At 46.0% G+C, this 16322-nt stretch overlaps 1 protein-coding gene across 3 annotated transcripts; it reads left to right on the plus strand.

The window, feature by feature from the left end:
• The first annotated feature begins 578 nt into the window (after positions 1 to 578).
• SLC16A3 (solute carrier family 16 member 3) lies at positions 579 to 13254 on the plus strand. Of its 3 annotated transcripts, none has more exons than XM_064150852.1 (5): positions 579 to 652; positions 7812 to 8055; positions 8522 to 8665; positions 9050 to 9817; positions 11119 to 13254. In XM_064150852.1, the coding sequence occupies exons 2-5, from the start codon at positions 7833 to 7835 to the stop codon at positions 11403 to 11405; spliced, it is 1422 nt and encodes a 473-aa protein (XP_064006922.1). In that variant the 5' UTR covers positions 579 to 652; positions 7812 to 7832; the 3' UTR covers positions 11406 to 13254. The 3 variants fall into 3 exon arrangements, with proteins under 3 accessions (XP_064006922.1, XP_064006923.1, XP_064006924.1); XM_064150853.1 differs by lacking the exon at positions 579 to 652 and adding an exon at positions 865 to 1346; XM_064150854.1 differs by lacking the exon at positions 579 to 652 and adding an exon at positions 6537 to 6714.
• The last annotated feature ends 3068 nt before the right edge of the window (positions 13255 to 16322 follow it).

Genomic DNA, 16322 nt, shown 5'->3' on the forward strand with positions numbered 1-16322 from the left:
CTTTGGAGACTTTCAAATCCCACCTGGATACATTCCTTGAGCAATCTGCTTCAGGTGAACCTGTGTTGGAGTAGATGATCTCCTGACGATCGCTTCCACCCCGCACCGTTCTGTGATTCTGTGAAGGCATATTTGGAGGTGGTGACCGCAAAGGACCTGTACCCGCTTTCTGTAGCGCAGAAGTGGCAGCAGAGCACCACCTCCAGCTACAGCTACCATCTGGCCCATCAAGTCCCTGACTCCGGCCCTGCTGCCTCCTCAGCCGGGCATCCTTTCCCACGCCGCTGAGACCAACGCACTGCTCCCCGCGGTGCCTCCCGCGCTGCCCTGCCGGGGCCCAGGCTCCCGTGGGGGCTCCCCTTTGGGCAGGCCGCGGGCGCTGCTCATCCGGCGGCCGCGAAACCTCTCCGCCCGCGCCCGCGGAGCCCCTGCGCGGGCGCCCCTGTAGCGGCGGCAAGGGTTCATGTGGCGGCGCTAGGACCCGATCGGTGTGGGAGGGGCGAGCAGTTACAGACCTGCCGCGCCGGAGCGCTCACCAGCCGGTGGGGCGCAGACGGGCTGGGGCGGGTCTGACCGGGCGCAGGGGGGAAAGCGGGCAGCGGTCCGGCGTGAGCAGGGGCATCCTCACGCCGAGGCGCGGGACGTGACTCAGGTACTGAGGCGGAGCTGTCGTGCGCGATGCTATGGAGCGCTTGGCTGGCGCACGGGGTGGGGGCTCCGGAGCCGGGTGAATAGACCCCGTAGCGCCGGACAGGCTTGAGAGGGTACCTCTGCCCAGGGGTGCCCGATGCTGGCGAAGCTTTGGGCGAGCGCTGAGCGGGCGTCGAGGCTTCATCTCTCGGCCAGAGGCTGCGCGGGGCGACGGTGGGGTGGCGGGCACGGCGCGGACTGTCCTCATCCTTCTGGGTGCCACCTCACCGTGGGACGGCCGTGTGCACCCCTGGTCGGCTGCGCTTCCCCCAGTGCGTGGGACTAACCGCTTGCGTTTCTTGGTTGGGAAGCCCGCGCAACCGTACGGGTCAGCCCGGTGTTCCCACCACCGTCGGGCTGGCAGCGCTGTCCGGGCTCCGAGCGGTGCTGGCGGCCGAGCCCCGCTCTGGCTGCTGCGAGAGAGCGCTGCCCCCTGCTTCCCCCTTTGTCGGCCGGGTCACGCCTAGGGGAGCGGTGCCGCCGGCCCCGGCGCACGTACAGTGCCACAACCGGCGGCTCGGGAGGCACACGCCAGCTCGGGCTTTGTTCCCGCCATCGCTGTCTTCAGACCGATACCGGGCAACGAGGTTTCCGGCGTCCAGCCCCGGCTCCACCATCCCTTCGCTGCTGCTCACCTTGCCTCTAGCCTCGAGGGGGTCAGTTCCGGAGTTCTCTTTGTCATAGCGGCAACGCGCGGTCCAAGGGACCGTCCCCTCATAAGGGCATCGCCGCGGCCCCGGTTTGGGACTCCGTTACTTAGTGCTCAGAGAACGGCGAGGCGCTGAGACGCATAAAGCACAGCCACTTCTCCAGGTTCCGTGAGCATCCGTGGAGGCGGCGAATGGAGCGCTCGGCGGGAGCCGTCTCGGCTACGTGCCCGCCCCGGAGCGCCGCGCGGGCGGCCGTGGCTGTGGCCGTTGGCGGCACCGCGACCGCCACCATTGTTCGGCCGACCCCTCGGCTCCCGCTCTCCGCGGGTCAACGCAGCCCCCCGGCTTCTGTGGGGAAAGAGCCTTTTGTCGCTTCTGCCCTTAACCTCTAGCAGAAGGTTTTAACCCCTTTGCTCCAAGGGCTGCGGAGTGGAGCAGAAACGCACCAAGGGGCGGTAAAATCGCCGCGACACAACTTCCTCACCGGCGCAGACCGTTAGCACCGGTTGGGGAAACACAGCCTTGGTCAGCGGGTGTGTGTGCTTTTGGGGTAAAGCAATTGGAAAACCGTTTGGCTGAGGATGTTAGAGGGTGAAGTCACGTAGGGGTTTGCAATGCTTGCTTCAGAGGGAGCGGTAGTTTGGTAAGGCGTGGCCGTCAGCACTGTGGAAATGTGAAGCAGAATCTGAGTACAGTTACACCTGTTGTGTCTCGGATAGTGCAAGGTAAATGATAAAAATAATAAGGTGACATTTAAAATTGTGGCTGAACTGGGAACTCACATATCTCCATGTGTGACACCATGCCAGGCAGCTGCACTGTCCACAGTGATTGTGTAAAAGGACACCTCTTGGCCAGATGATCTTCTCCCACTACATCCAGCTACATGTGCGAGATACTGTGCATATGCAGGCCAGCACTTAGTATCATCAGGGGAGTTCCATGGTATTCTGCAAAAACAAGCCTGTATGTCTGGCTGGTGACAGCGTGGACCCTTAATCGGTATTTATTTGCCTCTGACACTTTCTTTGCTTTAGACTTGGCAAAATAAGGACACTCCTGTAAAAAAATGGCAAGAATCTGTTTTTCTAAAGCTCTGCCACCTTGCAGAGCCACCATAGCTGCAGGGCTGAGATTAATTTTCATTATACTTTGAAGAATGAACTTTGAGTTTTCCGCCAAAGTTGGGATTTTACAGCTTCTATTTTTGAAAGCATACATAAAGCAGCCAGATAACTCAAGTGCAACCGAAGGCATGTTTGTCAGAAAGGGCATGTGCTGTCTGTTCTTAAGGAGCAGCTGTGATGCTGACATTAATGCACTTACGGTAATGGATGTAGTGTAAAACCAGTACGCTGCAGAAAAACAAGTCCAGAAGCTGGCATTCGACAGAGACTGTAACGGTTGACAGAGCTGTTCTTACAGAACCAGTGTATTCGTTTCAAAGGTGGTACCTGAGGAGAGTGAACTGTTAGTTACTGTTGTATTTGTAGTTAAAAACGTAAATCTGTAGGTTGGGTTGAAAGGGACCTTTAAAGGTCATCTAGTCCAAGCCCCCCCTGCAGTGAGCAGAGACATCTTCAACTAGATCAGATTGCTCAGAGCCCTGTCCAACCTGACCTTGAATGTTTGCAAGGATGGGCCATCTACACCCTGTCTGGGCAACCTGGGCTGGTGTCTCTCCACCCTGTTTAAAAAATGTCTTCCTCATATCTTGTCTAAATCTCTCCTCTTTTAGTTTAAAACTGTCACTCCTTATCCTATCACTACATTCCCTGATACAATCCCTCCCCGCCCTTCTTATAACCCCCCCTTTAAGTACTGAAAGGCCACTATAAGGTCTCTCTAGAGCTTTCTCCAGGCTAAACAACCCCAACTCTTAACCTGCCCTCACAGAAGTGCTCCAGCCCTTGGAGAATATTTGTGGCCCTAATTTATGCAAGTATTTATCTCAAGATTAAAAGAGCTATTTCTTTCTTGTTAAGAAGAAAGCCACATTAATGTTTCCTTTTAAAACATGAAGTCAGTGTGCAGATCTGTGGCTTATTCTTTTGTGCATGGCCTGGTGTAAGTTAGGAGTGCTCGATAGTAACATCCTCATTTGGGGCAAAAACCCCAAGCACACTACCCCCAAGAGAAGAATCAAATAATATAATATAAATTTCCAAGATAACGTAAAGAAGAGAGTTCTGACATTTTCATAATATAAATAAATAATTAAACACAGCTTCCCCAGAGGAGCACTGTGCCTAGATATTAGACTCTACACTCGTTAGCAATGCTTGCTACACCTAAAATTGCAGGGTGTGTGAGTTTCCTGTGTCGCTGCAGCCTGTTAGTAACTTGCAATGTGTATGTTACTTACTGAGCTATAGCAGGGAACACCAAAATAGTTTGAGGCTAAGTGGAGGCTGGAGATTGATTAATAGCAAGTGTTGGTGTGGATCATCATCTACAGCAACAGACAGTGCAGGTTAGTGCAGGACTTTAGAGAGAGAGATGAGAAAATGGCGAAAGCTGGGAAACCTCTGACTAAGAAAGGCAGATGCAGCAGAACCAGGAAACTGTCAGTGATAAAACAGAGGCCAAAATGGGAGAGTTAAAGTTGCTGCAGGGCTTTGCAGGGAGGACAGGAGGTCAGGGCAGCCAGCAGTAAATACAGTAATGATTTTGTAGGGGAGTCTGCAGCAGGCTTTGGAAATGGGTGCATAACAGCTCATGTTTAAGCAGGCTACACACAAGACATGCACAACTGTGTCATGCCAGTGGCCCAGCAGAATGGCTTGTACAGAGTATCTCAGAATGAGTTGAAAATAAATAAAAATGGAATTAAAGATGGATATATTAGTGCTTTAGAGCTTCAGGAAAGAGTTAAAGTCATGCTGAATCAGCAGATGCCAGTGATGTCAATGTGAAGGGTAGCTTATACATGAAGGCTGTCACCAGGGTCTGAAGGATATGAAAATAGAATTATTTTTGCAGGGGTCATTTCCTGCAAAATTTAACTAGTGTTGGTTACATCATGTATTTAGTCTGTTTGTATTTTAATATACTTGGGCAAATACAGACGGTTTATGGATCCTCTTAACACATTATTGAGAGTTTGTGCTTTTCAGTACTCCCAACACCTCATGAGAATCCTCATTCCACAGATAAGAAACTAAAAGAGGAACTTCACATTGCTCAGCATCTTACTCAATTTAGAATTGTATAGTTCTCAACCTAGCAGAGTTTCAGACTGAATTCCAGTCTGAACTGGGTTCCTTACATGGAAGTTCATATTTTGTTTTTGATAGCCATTATTTATTTCCATCCTAGGATTCAAGGCCAAGCAGATTTCTGCCAAAGTTAAAACAAAATAATTCAAAGTAAGTTCTCAAGCTATATAGGTCAGGCCACACCCTCACAAATACCCTTCCTACCCATACTGATGACCAAGTACTGTTACGAGGCCAGTGAGGGTACTCGCTAAAGACCTGTCTCAGTTTTTTTGCCATTTCTAGGTTCTCCTTATGATAGAAAGGCTCTCCTTTCATGTACACTGCACCACCGCACCACACATCACCCACAATGTACCTACCATCACCTAATATCTCCTCCTAACTGATCCTGTATTAGTTTCCATGGCAACAGGAAGATAATCATAGGAGCATGAAGCTCCACAGATTTAACTGCATTTGCTCTTTTTATTTTACATGTTACCAAAGCAAGAAAACATCAATGATAGGGATAGTAAGAATCTGGAATAAATACTGACGATACTATATTGTCTGTGTGGAGATAGAGGAACTCAGCTGCAGCCAGATAAATGTCGTTCTTTGCCTCCAAACAAGGCTGAGCTGGCAAAAGCAGAAAGCAAAGCAAACTGTTGCGGCTGTGCAGTAGCCTCCCGTCTTACCAGGCTTTGGCATTACTGCAGTGAAATTACAAGTCAAAATTTTGCTTCTTCGACTCAACCATGATCAATAACCTCTTCCTACGCTAGCCCTGCATGTTCCACACGGGAAGCTCCCTGCTACTTCCTTTTGAGTTCTTTAGGAGGTGGATCCAGCCCGGGAAAAGCACAGGGCAGCAGGATGGAGGGAGCAGGTTGAAGGGCATCTTCTGCTGTGGTTAGAGGCAAAGCTCATTTAGTTATGGTAATGAACTTGCAATTTTGGTGTCTTAACGTGAATTACAGCTGGGCCAAACCAGATGAACGAGAGTGAAGTATGCATGTGCATACAGGCCAGTCTCTAAAGGCTGTCGTTTGACAGGCTGTGTGTTGCTTTAGGCTGAATTTTAGCCAAACGTGGCAAAAGACATGACGTAAAGGAAGGGGAAGTTACAGTTTCCCCATGGGCTTGTTTTTATGAAGCGCTGGGAGTGCCCTCAGGTGCCCCACATCTCCAAGTCCAGCTCCGCCACCACGGCAGAACATTAAACCTTTTTTGGGTCCGTCCGTCTAACGACAAAGCTCAGTCCCGCAGCCAGGCGGGACGAAGCACCCCTCTTACCGGGCGCCCAGCTCTGCCGAGCACAGGAGAGTGCGAGAGCGGCCCGGCAGAAGGGGTTCCCGCCGCCTCTGCGCGACGCAGGCTCCGCGGGGCGCGCAGGCTGCGGAGGGCTGGGCGCAGCCTCTGCCGCAATTACGGTGGCGGAGGCTCCGCCCCGGCTCCGCCCTCCTGCCCGGTCACGTCCTGCACGTCTCGGTGCGGCGGCTCCGCAGCGCCCCACGGGGCCGGCCGCGCGGGCGCACGTCACAGCGGCGGCGTCACGCGGGGCTGGGCCTGGCCTGCGCCGGGGCGGGAGCGGCTCCGTGTCCCTCTGCCCGCCGGTTTCGCCAGCTCTTCCCCCAGACTGGCTGCCGAGTAGCGCACCTGTCCGCCATGGAGACGCTGGGTGCAGCCCGTGGCTGGAAGGAGCCTGCAGCCGAACCGCTGTTAAGAGCGGTTCGTTCCCCAAACCACCTGCCGCTAGGGCTGCCTTGAGCGTAACTTGTCGGGGTCCAGAACTGCAGGTCTCAGGGGCTGCCATGGGAACATGTTGGCCGTAGGCTCGATAAAGGAGACCCCTTCGCTAAACGCACTCAGCTGGTGGTACTGTTGCCACTAAATACCGAATAAACCCTACGCAATTCTTCCCGCACCATTTTAACCGTTCAGTCCAGACCAAGCGCTTTGATGGCTTAGGAAATCATGAGTGAGGATTCCTCCTACTTCTTCATACACCTGAGGAACCTCAACCAACGTTTTTCTTGCCAACATTTGGAGAGACCAGTGTCGAAAATGGTTACATCTCAGGCACCTACCCCGTGTAACTCCTCTTTTTGGTACTGTCAGAGAGAAACGGACCCAACAGGAGTAATCAGTTGGCACTTTAAAGAGTTGTTCAGGTATTATACATGCAAAATTTAATGTAGGACTGGTTTGAAGCTCAATTTAATGTTAATCTTTTGGACTTCTCCAATACACAGACCCTACAAAAATGTGATTGCTGTGAAGCAATACCTCCCTGCACTCTCCACACACAGGGACCCTTTATCTGCTGTTTCAGTGTACTCCTTACTGCCCTCTCTTCACATCTCTCTTTTGGAACTCTGCACTATTACTGCCCAGTGTGCAACCTTCTCTAATAGAAGAGAAAAAAAATGTTTTTCAGATACAAAATCCCTTATGACTGCATGTGGAAAAATGTGAATAAGATTCATTAAATACTAAAAAGCATTACTGATAATGTAATAAACCCAAGACTGAGAAGTATTTGCTTCAGGCCAACAGTGATACTGAGCAGTGCTGCAGTAACTAATTCCTGTCAGCCACAGAAACTGCCCAGGCACATTTTCACTGCAGTTTAGTTCAGGTACTTACTTGGTGCGTGAAAACTGACAGCTCATCAGAAGCTCAAAGGGATCTGTCCATCTTTTCAAGGTATCAGTGCATCAGGGCTGTGTGGCTGTCCTCAGTAGGGAACATAAAGTCTGGGTGATTTGTCCACTGCTGCACAGAATACTTGTGAGGCACCAGGATTTTGCATTCAGGTCTCCTAATGGAGTAGTCCAAGAGCTTCACATAATAAGATCTTGTAACAAACATCCCATAGATGTTTGTGGTGGTTGTTTTGTCCTTGTTAAGTCCCAAGATGTGGTGGTTGTTATGTCCTTGTGAAGTCACATACACCCAGAACTGCTGCCATGGCTTCGGTTTTCCTGTGAAGCAGTGATTTGGTTGAGGTCCAGTTCTGACTTTGTGAGAGGGGTGTTCATTTAGAACTCATCTGTGTGCACCTCATGTATTTTTGCAGCCTTTGCAAGGATTAAATCTGAACACAGAATAGTTAAGATTGCACTGCATCTTCAAGAGTTGTAGTTAAAATAGTCCATATCCTACTGGCAGCTTTAACTGTAGTGCAGTTTCTGCCTATTTTGGTCACACAACTTTAATTAGATAATTGTTCCACTGTTAATCAACTAATTGCTTTTTTGTCTCCTAGGGAACGCTCCTGATCTTCGTGATGGGAGCTGTAGTAGCCGATGATGGCCCAACTGGTGTTAAAGCCCCTGATGGAGGCTGGGGCTGGGCTGTACTTTTTGGCTGTTTTATCATCACAGGATTCTCCTATGCCTTTCCCAAGGCAGTTAGCGTCTTCTTTAAAGAACTTATCCGGGAATTTGGCATTGGCTACAGCGACACTGCATGGATTTCCTCCATTCTGTTGGCCATGCTTTATGGAACAGGTAGGTAGCTCTCTGTTTCTGAAGCTGTACTGCATCGGGCAATGATGTCTGTAGGTCATACAATCACTTAAAATGTGAATCATTACTGCGTATCATTACTTGTGGCCAAGCATGCCATTCAAAAAAAATACTCCAGAAGTTATTTAAGCATATCCAGCTTGCTTATGACATTAAATCTCTAGAACTCAATAGCTACTAAAGATGATGAAAAAGAAAAAAAAAATTGCATGGCACTCTGAAGATGAGAGACAAAGTATTTGACTGTAGAGAATAGAACACTCTTGCAGATTGGCTGAGAGTATGGACAAAGTGCACAGAATCATTTAGGTTGGAAAAGACCTTTAAGATTGACTCCAACCATACATATAAAGCTGCCAAGTCCCCCAAAGAAGAAATGCAAACTGACATATAATCAATTACAAAAGTGGGTTTATCTTAGCAGCTGTAACTCTCTCTTCTTGCCCAGGTCCACTCTGCAGCGTATGTGTCAATCGCTTTGGCTGTCGCCCTGTCATGCTTGTGGGTGGCCTTTTCGCCTCCATGGGAATGGTGATAGCCTCCTTCTGCACAAGCATCGTTCAGATCTATCTAACTGCAGGTGTGATTACAGGTAAGTGTGCATGGTTGGAAAGTTAGCTGATGGCTTGGCTTGAGGTGGAAGTTTTGTGTAAGAAGCGAATATCTCAAAGATCAGGATGATCCAAATGGGCTTTTGTAGAGATGGCCAATAAATGTGGAATTAAACTGTCACTTGGTTTTGATCAATGTTCATTTTTCTGGTATGTTCAGCAGCCAGGGCTGTAAGCAGAGAAGAGTAACCAAAGAGGAGAAGAATATTAGGGAGATGGAACACTTAGAAAAATACTATCTGGGAATTCTTACGTCCATTTGCAACAAAACATTTTTAAGTTGTGCATCAGAAAAAGTGCAATTAGAAATTTGTTAGCAGTGATACTGTAGGCCAGTATTGATTTTCACACCCCCTCTGTTACAGGTTTGGGTCTGGCACTGAACTTTCAGCCTTCGCTCATCATGTTAAACCGCTACTTTGACAAACGCCGGCCCCTAGCCAACGGGCTGTCTGCCGCTGGGAGTCCTGTCTTTCTTTGTGCCCTCTCACCACTGGGGCAGATACTGCAACATGAGTATGGCTGGAGAGGAGGATTCCTTATACTGGGTGGGATGCTGCTCAACTGCTGTGTATGTGGAGCATTAATGAGACCTTTGGAGCCACCCAAAAAGCCTGAAGCTACCAAAGAATCAACAGAGAAGAAACCGAAGAAAAAACTCCTGGATTTCAGTGTGTTTAAAGATGGTGGTTTTGTAATCTACACACTAGCAGCATCTATCATGGTGCTTGGCCTCTTTGTTCCCCCAGTTTTTGTTGTGAGTTATGCCAAGGATTTAAAGTATCAAGACACCAAAGCAGCTTTTCTTCTGACTATTCTGGGATTCATTGATATATTTGCTCGGCCTATTTGTGGAATGGTAGCTGGTCTCAAATGGGTTAGACCACGCTGTGTCTACCTCTTCAGTTTTGCTATGATTTTCAACGGCTTTACAGATCTCATGGGTTCTATGTCTGTTGATTATGCTGGCCTGGTGGTCTTCTGCATTTTCTTTGGCATTTCTTATGGAATGGTAGGTGCTCTTCAGTTTGAAGTTCTCATGGCTATTGTTGGAACTCAGAAGTTTTCCAGTGCTATCGGTCTGGTGCTCCTGGCAGAAGCTATGGCTGTTCTAATTGGTCCACCGTCAGCAGGTAAGGGTTCCATTTAGTTCAGAATTCAAAATCATTTGCATTGCATCCATTTGAAAGAATTGTATAAGGGAGCAGAGAAAAAGACAACTCATTGGAGAAGTGCAGATTGTGCTAGTGTTGCTTCCGTGACTCTGCAGTTACAGTATGGAGGCCAAGATGTGCTGGGATGAATCTTGTTTCTTGGATCTATTTCAAGACTGGCTGAACTACCATCTGGACATGTTGCTCTTTCTCCACTGAGAGCCTACGCTAGCCCTCTTCTTAGTAGATGGCTAATACTGTATGACACAGGCTTTACACACAGAGAATAACTTCTGTGAATTTCAGATGTCTTTGGAGTTGGGAATCAGAATATAAAACCTGTCCATTTTCTCTGGAAAGTGCTAGGAAAAATTCTCCATACCCACAGTAGATTTGGAGAAGGAAAGACAATGTCAGAAGAAGGAGGGGGAATCTTGCAGGGAGGAGTGAAAAGCTGAACTGTTTTAAGGAAGGTAGACTGCTTCTATTCAAATATCTCACAATCCAAGAATAAGAGGACATTATAAAATATTCAAATTAATTAATTTGAATTCAGAATTGCAAATTAATTATCAAAGAACATACATTTGTCAGACCCTGAACTAAAAAAAAAACCCAAACAACTCACCCAAACCCTACCAGTCACTGCCATGAAATGTTTACTGTTTATATCAGACAGTAAAAAGCATCAAGAATCTGTTGTGACAGAACTCTCATGGAAGAACTGGTACTATGCACTACTTCATCTGACCTTCAGGTTTGGAGAGACACTTCCTTTAACATTCTCCCTCTAATTCTTTCACCTCCACCAAATCCTGTGAAAATTAGTTGACTAAAGCATCAGGATCAGTTAATTACTTCAGACTGACCGTTAATTGAGATCTGCATTTAAGCAGCCAGTGCCTGTGTAGTTTAAGAAACAAGACTGGGGGTGAGAGGAAGATGATGGTACAGATCCTGGCTATGGATGCACACATTCGTCTGGGATACATGGCACCTGCCTCATTTCTTCTGAGCTGGTTTTGTCCCAGTTGCATTGCATGACCATATCCCCAAGGGACTTGGTGTTTTGGTAGGTGACATAATACCAATGAATGCTAGAAGCTAATTGAAATCATTGAGTAGTACTTTCCTATGAACTTGTTGCTATTTCAAAAAATTCACTTAGGTAGTCATGGCACTTCTAGACAGAAGCCATTGAAAGTGTTTAGAAAAAGCATTTAAAAAATCATTGAAAGATAGCAATTTTGGTTAATGACCTGGACTGTTGTGTTTTTCAGGCAAGCTCTTGGATGCTACAGGGAAGTACATGTTTGTTTTCATTATTGCTGGAATTGAAGTTACCACCTCTGCACTCGTATTGGCCTTGGGAAATTTCTTCTGCATCAAGAAAAAAACAGAAGAACCACAGACAAAAGAAGAAGCAGCAGAACGAGAGGAATTAAACAAATCTGAAGACAAAGCTCCTGAAGATGCCAAGGTGGACTCCATCGAAGTGGAGCAGTTCCTGAAAGACGAGCCTGAAAAGAATGGTGAAGTTGTAACTAATCCAGAAACTTGTGTGTGAGAGTGAGAGGAACCCAACCAAGTGTTTAGAAAAGAAAGATTTTCAACACTATTTATTTTAGAAATAGAACTAGTTTAGGGCTGGGCCATCTGATTTCTTAACTGGAAGCCAGTCAGCTCATCAGGTCTCTCTGGAAGCTGATTAGCTCGACTACCTTTTATGGGGAAAATTAGCTTTTTCAGTAAAAGGTGGAACGTTGTGGTTATACTTTTTATGTAAACTCAAAAGCTTTTATAAACACAAGTGTTGCTATGCATCACCAGAAACTGCTCACCTGAAGAGAGATAGGAAGAATATATTTTAAGAGAAGTGGAATTCTATGTATGCTTTTAGGCAATATTGGTGAAATCGCTGTGTCGTGTGGCTAAATATAATTTCCCTTTCTGTGTTCTTTGTGAAGGGGAAAGAGTTTGAGATGGAGAAAAATCTCAGGAACTTAAAGGTCTCCATTAGGATTTTGAACTTCTTACTTTTTTTAGCTTTTAACTGGCTCAGCCCTAATTTCATTTTGATAATATCTGTTACTCTATGTAAATGTATTTCCGCGTTTTGTCTAAACCTGTAATCTCTGTAATTATCATCTAGATACTGTATGTGGGATGGCATGTTACAGATACTGTCCTCAGCAGGTCACACAAGTGGGATTCTGAAGTAGTACTAAAGAAAAAAATGAGCAGAATCAATCCCAACAGACTGTAAGCAAAGTTCACCTGCTTACACGCTTCAGTGCAGTTCCCTGAACCACTGAAAACTACTGCAAGTACCACGGAGAAGATGGATTTTAGATTTAGTAGACACCTCTGCGTGTCCATTTGTATATAAAAGAAACAGTTTCAACTTTCCAGATGATTTTCAGCGTGGGTAGGCTTAGGGAAGGGCCTGGACTATTTTGTAACATTTTAGCCAGGTTTAAAATGCAATGTTAGCAAACATAGGAAGGCCTCAACCATGCTTCTTTTATTTATTTGATTTTTTCCCCTCATTTACCCCACTTCCCTGTCCTTTTGCTTAATCTGTGGATGTTCAAGGAGCCATTCTTGCTGTCTGAGGAAACATCATGGAACTGCTGATCATCTTTACCACAGTAATGCTTAAGGACAATCGAGAATAGGCTCAACTGCTACTCAATGCACTAACAGAATTGTGAGTCTCTTAGCTAGTGCTGGAATCTTCTCTGACATTGGTATGGGGAAAGGAGAAGAAGCAGAAACACATCAGGCAAGGCAGTGACAGCACATTTGAAGAAATGCAGGAAGGGAAAAGATTCATTGTGAGGACACTGAGTAGAAAAGGAAGGTAAAAGGAAATCATGCTCTTATAGCCTTCTCGTTTTCACCCAAATGCATCCAAGAAATGTGGTCTGTACCAAATCATGCAACCACCCACTTCAAAGTTACTGCAACCCACCCTTCAGCTATGGTTATAAAAAGCTCTCCAGGCTCTGTGACTGCAGTAATACTCTTCAAAACAGACTAATTGTAACAGATTCAGTTTTCCCGTCAGTAGCAAACGAATATTGGCTTCTAGGTGCCAAAATTGTTCCGCTTAATAACTGAAAACTAAAAGACCCTGATCCCTTCAAACCCTGTGCCCTTCTGAAAAATAACATCATCAGTTATTTAACACTCACCTATTTTAACAAAAACAGCAAAGCCAACAAAGTGCCAAAACCATGAATCATTCCCTAATGGAACTATCTCAGATACCAGCTTCCATCCTGGTACTTCAAAATGGTTCTGCATTGTTAGGACAACCTTGCACGGACATAAAGAAGCTAGGATCACAGTGGGGTTTTTTGAGTGATCTAAAAAAAATGGATGCTACACACTGAATAAACTGTTTATTTTTATATTGCATCTAGTGCATTAATTTAAAACCTTTTATTAATGCAGTAGCAGGAATTGTGCTGGCATGTCCTAGTTTGAAGAACTTATGTCACCAAACTTAGCTCCGGTTTGCTAATGACTAAATCAGTACTTGGAACAAAACACTGCTAGCTTCAGAAGGCCATCTGAAAGGGCAAGAGGAAAATGGATTCCACAGATCAATTTATATCCTTGGAGGATGCTTCAGATGCTACATGAATGCTTGATATCACTTTCAGCTTGGAGGTCCCTGTTGTCTTTCAAAAAGCAAAATCTAGAAACCTTCCCAAGCTGAATTCAGACTCTCAAATAGACCTTTTTTTCCCTTACTGTGGGTTTTGGTCACCAGATTTCTTTGCTAGATAATGCAACGCTGTTGCCACAGAACTAAAATGGTTATTCCTTTGACCTCAGATTTTGGCAGAACCTTAAGTTTCCATACATTCTGTAAATTGTCTAGACTGTAACATCTCAAAAACTTAGACTTAGCACACTGCCTCATTTCCCATACATAATACCTTTACGGTTAAGGCAAAAATGAGAAACGTTTATGCCCCAGTTTTCTGTGACTGGGGCAGAAGAGGAAATTTTTAAGACAAAGGAAACTTGTTTCACCAAGGCACCATAAATAATTCCTAAAGTAAACCTACTGTTCCCAGAATGAGTCCTGCTGGCCTATGTAAGTATTTTCCTTGAATCAAAGATGAACTGCTCTGAGGAGGACTGCCAGTGCTCTTGTGCTATTTTCGGCAGAGATCTTCCAATAGATTGCAGTATTTGTGTGAGCAGGAGATGCTTACTGCATGAGAGGGCAAATCACAGGACTCAACTGTGAGAAATTAGGGTATTTCATTTGCTGAGCAATTTCACACGAGCTATAAAATCTTTTACCTTTTTTCATTACAAGAAGCATCAACACAAAGGCAGAAAACCCCAATGCAGGTCTCCTAGCAACATCAAAACTAGAATGCTTGAGAGTACTTCTGAGTTCTGAAGCCATTTAAACTCCCTGCTTCCACTCTGTCCCACTCAGGGGTGTCTCCTAGCCCTCTTTCCACCAGCTACCTTTATTTCCTTGGAAAGAGACAGATTGTAGTGATGGGAGTGAAACTTCATGCAAGCCATATCCCTAGCACGAAAACCTGCAAGCCAGCAGTGCTGAGGCATGTACTCAACAGCTTCCATGGACATGGCCACAAAGGCCTTTACACCGAGCTCCTCTGTTACAGATCTCCCTTTCTACCCCAAGAGGTTTAAAAAAAAAAGCAAGCAACAGGGTTCCCAGCACTGCCTTACAACACCTGCTAGGAACCAGTCCACACCGAAGGGAAGGATGATACTGGAACCTTTTCTCCTGACAAGAATAACTGGGCTCCTAATTTAATTGCTTACTGTAAATTCAGAAGGAATTGCTTTTAAACGTCTTGAGATATTTCAGTACAGCAGTTTTTAATCTCAACACCACCGAGAGCCCCTTAAGAGCAGTTTGTAAGATGTGCTTTATGTATTTTGAGGATGTGCATGGTTGGAGTCACAAAGCATTGCTAAAGAGACACTAACTCCCTGGGGTCTCAAGCAGAATAGTTCCAGACAACATCTATCTGGATGAATCTTTGTTCAGCCTTCACCTGCTCAAAATTTTTGCAATTCTTTCATTGGAAAAGGGGAAGAAAAGGGAAGGGAAGGCATTACACAAGTGAATTGCTAAGCATCCCAAAGACAACACTGTAATTTGCTCTTGCATCATACGCTATTGAAACAACTTCCTTAGACGCAGAGCTCATGAATCTATTTACGAAGTCTGTGAGGGAAGCAAAGTGTAAAAAAATCCAAGTGCAATACTACAGAATGGGTGAAAGATAGATGATTGCTCTGAAGCTCATGAGGGTTCTTTTAGTGTACAGGCTGGCAGGACTTTTACACCTTTGTACATTCTGTAAGTTTTGTACTATAAGATTAATGGCTAAAATGTTCTATGTTTGATGGTGTATCTTAAGCCCTTCATTTTGTAATGCAAGGAGAGGGTATGTGGATAGATGCCTGTAACATGCAGAGAGCAAAAAGTTGTGTATGTTCATATATACATATTCATGTATGTATGTATTTAGATAAATCAAATATGCAAACAACCCAGTAGACAGAATAGAGACAGTTTGCTTGGTTACTAGACAATGAGCAATGCAGAGTTAAAAATGTTTTCATAGAATCCTAGAATCAAGCAGGTTGGAAGAGACCTCCAAGGTCATCCAGTCCAACTTAGCACCCAGCCCTAGCCAGTCAACCAGACCATGGCACTAAGTGCCTCATCCAGGCTTTGCTTCTGCACCTCCAGGGACAGTGACTCCATCACCTCCCTGCACAGCCCATTCCAATGGCAAATCACTCTCTCTGTGAAGAACTTCCTCCTAACATCCAGCCTATGCTTCCCCCAGCACAACTTGAGACTGTGTGCCCCTGTTCTGTTGCTGGTTGCCTGGCAGAAGAGACCAACCCCCACCTGGCTACAATGTCCCTTCAGGTAGTTGTAGACAGCAATGGGGTCACCCCTGAGCCTCCTCTTCTCCAGGCTGCACACTCCCAGCTCCCTCAGCCTCTCCTCATAGGGTTTGTGTTCCAGACCCTTTCCTCCTCCTCCTATACAAGGATAAGTTTGCTTTTTAAAAAATTCTAAATAAAATATCTTGTAGTTATTTGGAGCCTAGAAGAGCTCAGCAGAACCGAAAATCTTAAAGGGATGTAGCTGGTTAATTAACATCACAGTTCCTAGGTTTTATTTTTCTCTAACCCTTAAATCCATCGCAGCAATTCTTCAGCCCTACCTGCTGCTACAGCAGCTAGATCCCTAAAGCTGAGACTTGAGATGGTGTGATGGTATGGTGTGAAGGACTGGACAGATAATGCTCTGTAATATTAAATCCCATCCCAACAAACATGCATTAGACAATGCAAAATCATTCCTCCCAAAGGAAACCAAACCATTCTCCTAAGCAAACAATCCAACCTGAAAATGAAAATCCAGCATACACTCACCTATGCACCTTTGTTACGTCCC

The sequence above is a fragment of the Pogoniulus pusillus genome, chromosome 11, assembly GCF_015220805.1.
Source record: "Pogoniulus pusillus isolate bPogPus1 chromosome 11, bPogPus1.pri, whole genome shotgun sequence".
NCBI lineage: Eukaryota > Metazoa > Chordata > Aves > Piciformes > Lybiidae > Pogoniulus > Pogoniulus pusillus.